General features: G+C 48.0%; 1 protein-coding gene across 8 annotated transcripts; it reads right to left on the reverse strand.

The window, feature by feature from the left end:
* Positions 1 to 497: 497 nt before the first annotated feature.
* Positions 498 to 7,823, reverse strand: ZBTB14 (zinc finger and BTB domain containing 14). 8 transcript variants are annotated; one of them, XM_064577876.1, is made up of 5 exons: positions 6,479 to 6,918; positions 5,744 to 5,855; positions 5,185 to 5,269; positions 5,001 to 5,082; positions 498 to 3,746 (listed from the first exon to the last, which is right to left on the reverse strand). In XM_064577876.1, the coding sequence occupies exons 4-5, from the start codon at positions 5,001 to 5,003 to the stop codon at positions 2,400 to 2,402; spliced, it is 1,350 nt and encodes a 449-aa protein (XP_064433946.1). In that variant the 5' UTR covers positions 5,004 to 5,082; positions 5,185 to 5,269; positions 5,744 to 5,855; positions 6,479 to 6,918; the 3' UTR covers positions 498 to 2,399. The 8 variants fall into 8 exon arrangements, with proteins under 8 accessions (XP_064433946.1, XP_064433945.1, XP_064433947.1 ...); XM_064577875.1 differs by lacking the exons at positions 5,744 to 5,855; positions 6,479 to 6,918 and adding an exon at positions 7,494 to 7,823; XM_064577877.1 differs by lacking the exon at positions 5,744 to 5,855.
* Between the last annotated feature and the right edge of the window lie 2,291 nt (positions 7,824 to 10,114).

A 10,114-nucleotide genomic window follows, 5' to 3' on the forward strand; every position in this document is an offset into this window, starting at 1 on the left:
ATTTATAATTTCCTCTCCTCTCACACTACAGACTCAAGTGTAAGCGCATTTCAGGATTAACTCCCTATGATTGGAGGTCTAACATGATGGCTTCACCATCCAGGGGACCACTCAAGCCAGCTGGGTGGAGGGGCAGTCTGAAACACCAGAAGACAGGAAAACTACCACGTCATGACTTTGCTGCCACCAAAAAAACAAAGAAAACATGCACACTAACACACATACAAACCCAGTCCTGGTTAGACACAGTAAACCACAAATACGTTTCTCATGCAAAATAGGACAGATGATAGATATTTACACAATACAAATCAAGTGCTGAAAACGAAGCTTTCTTTTGGGGGTGGCACCGTGACCATACGGTTTCAATGAGGGTCCGTCCACACCAAAGGTTTAACGTGCAACTCTGTAGAACCATGATGAAGAGAGCATAGAAAATGCGCTTTGGTAGAAACCTGGATGTGTGAGAGGTTGCTATGAAAAAATGAAAACAGGAATGATAGAAGTATATTTTCTTTTATATACAAAACTGAAGTCCCAAAAAATGGTTTGTTGAAGTAGTTATCAACAAAGATGTGAAATCATTTTTCCTTTGCTTTGGTTAAAACAGCCAAGGAACGCCAATCAGGTCCCCTTCCACTAACAGCATATAAACACAGTGACAGGACTACTTTTAGGACAGAATAAACAACTTTAAAGAAAGGAAATTAAATTAATTTTAAACTAAAGTAAACATTTTACCAATAAATAAGTCTCTTTAAAGGTAGCATCTTCATCCTACAATCTTGGGCATAACATATACATCAATTTTAAAAATAAAATTTCTCCCACAATAGTAATTACAGGTGTTAATGCAACAAGCTATGAAATGAAATTATTTTAATGTAACTTGGAAAAAAATTCTAGGAATCAAAAATAAAAATTTTAAAGAATGGTATTTTTCTAAAATTGTACATTCTAAAATAATTGACTAACACTTTGTTACAGAAAGTAATTCAAACTATTTTGGTATTTCAATATATTCCTAAAGAAATGGTTAAAAAGTTTCCATACACCAAAATTGGAACAGTGTTTATAATTCTGTTTATGGCTATGAAATGGCAATCAAATTCTACTTAAAACTGTAACCACCAATGATGAAATATACTTCAAAAAAATAAACATTTGGTCTTACAATCTTTAATATTGGTTAAAAAACAGACCGATGTTTGTTGCTCATGGAAGTTATTTTAATCCAATGTGCAAAAAAAAGGTGCAGCTGTCTACTTTTACTTGAAATACATAAGACCAACACTTCTACACTATTTACACACTTAAAAAGATTTTCAATTTATTAATTTAAGCAACAATATTACATCTCCTTTGTGGATAAACACGTGCTGCAGAGAGCCCAAAAGCTTGATGACATTCTCTTAAGTGACACAAATGTATCTGAAGAAGCATACCTGTTCTTGTCCTAATTTTGATCCTAAATAAAAATCCAATTTCAAAATCAATTAAGAATTATTTTGATCTAGAAAACCTTGGAACTGTTGCAAACATGAAAACCTCATCCCTGAGAGCCAGGATCCTATTCCCCCTTTGCTATCCCTCTAACAACTGGTCTACCCCAGAAACCGCATCTGTTGCAGAGTGGCAATACCCCAAAAAAGAGGAACAAAAAGAACTCAGCCCCCAGACCACCATCATCCCTGTGGGTTTGCTCAGCCTCTGTTCAGGACTTGTGACTCCATCTTTTGGGGTAGGTGTGGGCAATCAAAATGAAGAAACACTTTAGCAAAGCAACCATCATTTGTCCACAACAACAGTGAAAAACAGTGATATAAAATTAACAAACCAAATATAAATCCAATACCGTTCTGCAATTCTGGAACTTGTTTTCCTATCTGCGCAGTGTTCTTGGTCAGCCACCCACCAGTATTTTCTGCATCTGCATGAAGTACTTTTATCGAGTTATTAAAAATGCTCTTTTGACCCTAAGTCCCATAGAATCATGATGATTAGGAAATCAATTTACTCAATTATCGCTCTGTGCAGTACACTTGCCAGTCAGCAAGTATAGAGAGGAATTACAAAAACTGGAATAGAAGTCTCTTACTTCTGAACTGGACACAGGAGTTCTCAAATTAAAATCATAAAAAAAGAGGGGGGCGGGGGGGGAGGGCTTACTGGCAACATCACTACCAGACACCAGACAGGACAGTGAGACTGTTTGGTCAGAACCAAGGAACACTATTTCCTTGCAAAGTTTGCAAAATACCTAACCAAGCACTGCCTTAAGTCCAGTGAGTACAATGCTCCGTAAGTTTCCACAGAAATGCAGGGGCTGGCGCTCATGTGTTGGGACCCGTGCAGTCCCACCTCCAGGGCTCAGGCAAAGCGGTCCTGTCCTGTCACCTCTAGCTACAGGCGATCGTCTCCAACTGCTGCTCCGCTTCGGCGGCCATCGCTGCCGCCTGCAACTGTTCTGTCTCGCTCTGGATGGCACTGGGGGTGACCTGCTTCCTCTCACTGTGCATATTGTTCTCGTGCCTTTTCAGATCAGATGCCTTGGCAAACGCCTTGGTGCAGGAGCCGCAGACAAAAGGCTTTTCCCCTCTGTGTCTTCGTTCATGGTCTTTGAGGTGGGACTTGTGTTTGAAGGCTTTGTCACACATGTGGCAGGCAAATGGTCTCTCATTGCTGTGCACTCTCTCGTGCTTCTTCAAGTCCGGGGCGCGGATAAAGGATTTTCCACACACCTCACAACTGTACGGCTTATAGCCCGTGTGGATTTTGAGGTGTTCTTTCAGGTGGGCCTGTGTGGTAAAACCTTTTGTACACATTTCACAAACAAACGGCCTGTCGGCCGTGTGGAGTTTTTCATGCTTCCTCAACCTGCCTTCGTCGGAGAAGGTCTTCCCGCACGCCTGGCAGGCGATCTGCTCCCGATGGTGGCCATAAAGCAAGTACTCGAACTTCATGTCGCTGGCCGCCGTCGTCCAGCCTGGAGTCTGTTCATCCTTCACTTCACTCATTCCATCATTAAATGTTAAGGCTTGAGGGGTCTGGGACCCCAAATCTTTCGATTCTGGGGTCTCCATGGATTCTACTTCCTGGCCGTAGCAATTAACCTTCCGAACTTCCTCACTCCCCAGCTCTTTCAGGATTGCTTCCTGAACCCTGAGCGTCGTCGTAGGCGACTTGCCGTCCTCCTGACTCGGGGGGGTGCCTTCTACCGTGTCATCAGAGGGACTGTCATCCTGGTCTCCAATTTCTTCCACGTCATCATCCTGAGTGTCAGCAGCATCTCCAATGGGGCGATTTATTTTGAGGCAATACTTACTTTTCGATTGGCCATTGTTTTCGTCGGGACTAGATACATCACGCTTCTGAGAACAGAGTTTATCTAAAAATCGGATACCGAGAATCTGACCTGATGACATCATTAAGTTAACATCCTCTTTTTTCACAGAAATCTTTGCTGTGTACATGTAGTTCAGGACCTCTTCAAATATATCAGAACGAAGAAAATCTATTTCTATTACTGAAGAGCTATCAACCTCAAGCTTCTTGAAAAGCTTTTTAAAGTAGGTGCTACAGGCGGCAAGAACACACCTGTGTGCTCTGAATTTCACATCTTCAACCACAATAGCAATATCACAGAATTCTCCTTCCAGGCGTTGTTCGTTTAGTGTTTTCAGAAACAGAGTTTTATGATCATCGTCATTATATTTAATGGTTTCAGACATACTGATGAAAAACTCCTACAAAAAATGTTCAAAAAGAGAGTTTGATAATTATGAACACTACTTTTCCATACACAAAACACAGGCAGACTTTCATTTCCTGATCAATTTGTAGTACCTATTTCAGAAAATCAATTTTAGAGGTGGTTCTAGAAGATCCCAACTTAGGGACTTTCATCTTGTTATTTCTATGTATCTCCAGTTTAAAAAGTATTTGCTTAGTAATAACACCAACTTTTATGAGGCACATAATACATGCCAGGCACTGTTCCATGTGCTTTGCGTGTCTTCACAAATGTACTGATCAAGTAACCTTAAAAAAGGCATTCGTAGCCCCCCGTTTTAGATGAGCTTAGCAACCTATCCAAAATTCTAGTCATTTACTGGAGAGCTGGGACTCAAATCCAGGCAACCTACCTCTAAAACCTGTGCTTCCTGACAACTAGAGGTAATAACAACAGATAACTTCAAGGCTTAAGAAAGAGGTCTAAGGCAAGGAGGCTCTATTCCTGTAGTGTCTACTCTAATTCCACATACAGAAGAGGAGGTTTGGTGAAATAACTAATAATAGTGCTCAGTGTTCTACTTCCTTGACAGAAGAGACAAATCACTGTTGCAGAACCAAAAAGGGAGATCACTGCCAAAATATTCCACTTAGTGTTGTCTTCTGCTTTTTTCCTCACCAGCTTTGGGCCACTTCTGAATGAGGGTTAAGATTTAATATGACCCTCGGATGGCATTTGGGAAGACAGTGATAAGCGTCTTCATTCCATCTGGATGCCAATCTATCTGCCATCCAGATGAAAGTGTCATCAAGACCGATGTTCTAGGGCGCCTGGGTGGCTCAGTTGGTTAAGCGACTGCCTTCGGCTCAGGTCATGATCCTGGAGTCCCTGGATGGAGTCCCACATCGGGCTTCCTGCTCAGCAGGGAGCCTGCTTCTCCCTCTGACCCTCCCCCCTCTCATGTGCTCTCATTCTCTCTGTCTCAAATAAATAAATAAAATCTTTAAAAAAAAAAAAAAAAAAGACCGGATGTAATAGACAAGTGCTGTGAGTATTTTATAAGCAAAAGAAATTCTGAACTGGCACGAGAGATCTCTGGCACAGAAGACCTACCGTGTTAAAGAATTACCTTCTTAAAATAATTTGTTCTGTGTATTTTCTTTTTGAAACATTGTTTTCATTTTTATTTCACAAAGCATTCCCCCACAAAGAAACAGAATGCTAATGCATAATTGATATACATATATATTTCCAAAATTATAGTTACCATGAACAACTCAGGCTATTATCTTAATGCTTTAAACACCAAATTCTTCAGATCAGAATAACTCTGATCAGGGGCACGCCAGTCCTACAAGAGAAAAGGACAAACAAGAATAAGGTAGAATCTTCCTCTATCCCAAATTCTAAACAAGAATGTTTTCAAGAATTGATTTTAAAAAATAAAACTTTCCTTTCTTGTCCTGCCACTTGCACATGTACCCATTTTCAGGTTGGGAACAGAGAGGAGGGTGACTGGCAGCATCAGGTCCAGCTCTGAACAGATATGAATGAGAACAGATAAAGGCTGTGGCACTTGGGACATGCAGGGGCTGTACACCGGGATTGGAGGAACGGGTTAGAGAACCACTAAGGAAGTTCTCACAAACAAAGGCCATGCCCATATTTGCACAAATACTGATAGCTACATAGATACAGAAAAAGCCAGTAAGTCTTCCCTACCCCCACCATTTCCTGCTGGGTATGTAGCCCTCCCCATTTCTCTCTAGGTTCATATAAACATATAGAATGTACATTTTAAAATAAAGTTATAAAAGTGAACATCCCCAATAGTTAACACTGGAGAAGGAACAGTAGCTGCTTTCTTCTTTCTGTGATTCTGTGTGCATAGCACATATCATGGAGCTACACTAGTCTTTTTGGTTTTATTCGAGAAATCCAGGTGTTTTCACCTCAATCCCCACAGGGAGGCTCAAAGAATTCTTGCTCTGGGGAAGTTTTAACTCTTACCAGAGGGACTCCATCCTGCAGACCAATATCCTGAAAAAAACATGTTTCCTCCACTGACCAGTGACCACACAAACTTTGGTGTCGTGGGACCAAGAGACTGAGCTGCAATATTCTTACACAAAATTGTGGTGTGAGACCAACACTCTGAAAACCCTCAAAAGTTCCCTCTACAGAAAAACAAACACACCAATAAGATGCCTACAGTAGCAGGGGGTTTCTTATCTGCACAGTGTGAGAGCTGGGCAACATTACTTCTAAGGACTCTGACTGTCCCCCAGATGCGCCTCGGCCTGCAGTCACCTCCAAGGGAAGGCAGCCACGCAAAACCTTCCTACCTAATCACTTCCCACTATTGTAACTCTCCCTAGGGCTTGTGGGATAAAAGTGCATGGGACTAGGGAGAGGAGTGGCCCTGCAGTACCCATGACAACATACCACTGTGGTGGGTTGGTGTGTTTTTTTTGTTTTTTTTTTTTGGACCACTGTGGTATTTGGCTCCCACTCTCCAGATCGCTGAGGACCATTTCTTTCTACTGAGATGTTCCAGTTAGTAAGTTCAGGTGAGTTAAGCTGGAAGCTAGCCCTTGCCAATATCTGCGTAGGCGGAGGAAAAGATGTAGTCCCAACTACACCTCCATAACAAAGCCGCCCCTTTATGGTGGTTCTCCAAACCGCTGGCGCACTGGGCCGCCCTTACGGAGCAGGGAGCGGGGGCTCCAGCAAAGTCAAACTTACATAAGCAGCGGCAGCCGCCTCCCCTACCCCGGAGCAGCCGCGACAATGGCGGCCGCACGACTTCCCGGTTGAAAGCTCGCAACTTCGGGATGGGGAGGAAGCAGGGAACGAAGCGCAAGACCCAAAAGGACTTGAGAGCCTCTCAGGCTTCGCTCTCATTTCTTTCGGCCCGGAGGTGGGGGGACGGATAAGGCCACTTGCATCCTTTCCTAAACAAAAGCTCCCAGCCTCGGAGCCGGGAGGTGAAAGGGCCACGTTCCCTTTCATAATCGGAGTCCAGCGCAGGCTGGGGGCCGCGGCTCCGAACCAAAGCGGGAGGGCCCGCGGCGGCGACGGCGGCGAGCGGGAGCGGGAGCGGGCGTGCGGCCGGGCTCCGCAGCCCCGCGCCGCGCCCCGCGAGCCCGGAGCTCGCGCCCCGCGCACTCCCCGGCCGGCTCGCGCCGGGCCCTCCCCCGCCCTCCCGCGGCCGGGGGCGGGGGCGGCGCGCGGCCGGCTTCCGAGCTCCGCGGGCGCACCCGGGAGTGCGAGCGCGGGGGTCCCGGCCCCCTCCTCGGCAGGCAGCTGGGGGCGGCGCGGCGGGGCCCAAGGCTCGGAGGGGCGGCGCCCGGCGGGCCGCGCTCCGCGCCGGGCTCGGGGCCGTCCCCACCCCCACCGCGGTGCACTGCGGCGGTGCGAGCGGGGGCGGCCATGAACTCCGCCGCCGAGACTCGGCGAGCGCGCGCGCGGGGCCGCCGCCGCCGCCGCCCGGCCGCTGCCGGAGACCGCTCGCCGGCCTGCGCGGCCCCTACGGCGCCCGATCCCCACGCCCGGCCCGGCCCCGGCCCATGACTGGCCCCGTTCGCAGCGCACCGCTGGCGGCCGCCCGCACATCCTGGAACTGGCTGGTGCCCCAGAGCTCGGCGAGAACGCGCTTCTTCCGGGCCGCCCAGCCGTGCCGGCGGCCAGCCGCCCCCGCGCCCCCGCGCCCGCCTCGCGGAAGGCCCGGGCCCCTTCCGCACCCCCGGCCCGCGCTTACCTGCAGCCTGGCACAGCCACAGACACTCGCCGTGGGCTCCCCGCGCTCACTGCAAGCAGGCCGGGGACGGGTTGGACGCGGGGCGCGGGGGCACGGTGGGTGGCAGTGTATTTTGGAATTTTTTTTTTTTTTTGGAGTTTGGGGAGGGGGCGGGGTGGGAGGGAATCGTGCACGTCCCTGATGGTAGCAGCCCTCCTCTTGCACGAGCACAGAATGTCTAGCCGGCCGTGAACACCCCCACCGGCACCCCCCCTTCCCGTGCATGCGCGGTGCGGGCTGGGGGGAAGGCGCGCCGCCGGCTTGCGCAGGCACGGAACCTGACCGGGCCTCTAAATGGGCGAGCAAGGAAAGGGTTAATCCGGGACCTTGCGACGCTTTCTATGGAGTATACGGGGCCGCCCCCGGAGGGCCCTGGCCTGCGCACGCGCGCGCACGCGCGCGGCTTGGGGCGCGCGGAGCCCGCGCGCGGGAGAAGAGATGGGCGGGGAAGGGGCGGGGCCTCCTGAGCCGAGGAGCGTAAGTACGAGCGCCGCTCGCGGGCACCCGCCCCGTCTGGTACTCCCGCCTCCCGCTCAGACTCCTGGGCTCCCGCCCGCGCCTGCCGCCGGCGCAGCGCCGGGGACGCGGGAGCGCGGCGCTCCCGTGCGTGTGCATGTTCGTGGGGCAGTGCCGCCCTCGGGCGCGCGCAAGCCGGGCGCTGCGGCTGCGGGGCTCGCCCACTGCTCCGGGGTGGGGGTTCCAGGCACCCTCGCCGTTCGCGCACACCGGCAGATCCTGGGACACGCATAGAGGGCGCTGGGTCTAGGCTGGTGTTGTTGCTGCATTATGTATATTGGGAGGATGGTAGGCCATCAATAAACGTTTGCAAAGCAAATGAAAAATGACTTCTTTTATTTGGAATGTGAGAGGTGACCCCAGTCACCCAGAAGAAAGCGAACACCCGCTAAAGCTCTGGATACAGCCAAACCTGCTCCCATGCGTTTACCCGAACACTCTCAAGGGAAAGTAACGGGGGCTGGAGGTCCTACGCTAGCTCATCTGTGGCAGTAGTGAGGTTGGACATGATTTCATTTGCAGCTCTCTCTCGGAGAACTCTCATACCAGCACTGTTCTTACATTCCTGTTCCGCAAAAGTAATGGTTCCATTGGTGTTCAAAGCATGTCGCGTTCCCTGTGATGGCGTGGCTGGGCTTGTGGCAGGCATGGGGACCAGCTAAACATAGCTGGAGGGCACTACTGCATCTTCTTAGAGTTGCTTATGCTGCTTTAACAGCGTTTCATAAAAACGCATAATTTAACATGTAAAAAATTAGAGTAGGACCTTCCTCGGGCTTGGGTGACGATTACATAGTAAAAATTTAAGTAATGATATTGTGATGAGCTGTATTCAATTCTAAAGAAATTCTGTATGGTCTCAGTTGATTTTATAATATTAATTTTAACATTAGTTTCAATGTTTTGAATGGTACTTTTATACACGTCCTTTTTTGGTGTTTGCAAAAGCATGGCGCTAGTAGGTCTACTGAATGAAAGAGAACAGACCAGTTCTAGAGTCAGACGTCCAATTCAAATATGAGGTACATTGTTTAGCTTCTCTAAACGTCAGCTTCTTATTCTCTGAAATGGAGAGCACCTAATAGAGCAGTTGTGTGGATTAAATGAAATAATGCTCTGGTCAGTGCTTAGCTCAAATATTAGCTCTATGATGTTAAATGACCTGCCCACTCTCCATAGATGGTGGGTTTAAGTGGCAGGGGCAGGACTGGAATGGCCAAAGTTCATGCTCATACTTGATACCTATGTAGCCTCATTCCCTCTAAGGCCATGGCTGGGCGTGTTGATTCTTGTTTACACGGCTTTTAAAATTACATTTCCATCCTGTTTTGTATTTAAAGGAGATAATAATAGTACTATATCATAGGGTTATGCTATCAAGCAGTAAAGTTGTTACGGCACTTACCAGTGTGTGGACATGGCTAGCACTTAGTTTATGGTTCATTGTCTGGCACTGTTCCCCCTTCTTCCCTACCACATAATTGCATAGGTTTATACACTCTTTCTGCATATATTTATTACCTGCCTGCTGTGTAAAGACAGTCTTTTTACATATGGCTAAGTAAAGTCTTCCCAAGATTTGACTAATCTGATGAAATTAAAATAGTTCAGAAGAGTTCTCAAGCACTAGACTACATTTCCCAAGTGACAGATTCCTGACATCTTGGCTTTTGCATCAATTAGCCCTCTTTTCTCATTTGTTTTATGGGCTCTGCCTGACTGTTCCTTGCTTCAGAAGGATCATGGGGATGAGTCTAAATTAAAGGGGCAACTCAATGGGCAGGAGGAGGGAGGAGATGGGAAACCATACAGGAAGGGCCTGACCCAAACCTGGCACTTTGCCTGGTCACCAGCCTTAACTCAGCACTGGGCAGCACCCATTAGGTCCTCAGTAAATATTGATGACAGATAAGTGACAACCTATAACTTAATACCAAGGGGAGTTATATGGGCACATTGTGGGATCGATGGGGGGGTCAGGGCCTTCCTGAAATGCACAGACTTGAGGCCCTTAAAGGAAATCTTTCTTTCCTACTAGGAATGCTGTCACTCTGTGTGGATTTCTC

Source organism: Mirounga angustirostris, unplaced genomic scaffold (genome assembly GCF_029215605.1).
Source record: "Mirounga angustirostris isolate CCGP_5_RB_7025 unplaced genomic scaffold, mMirAng1.0.hap1 SCAF_14, whole genome shotgun sequence".
Lineage (NCBI taxonomy): Eukaryota > Metazoa > Chordata > Mammalia > Carnivora > Phocidae > Mirounga > Mirounga angustirostris.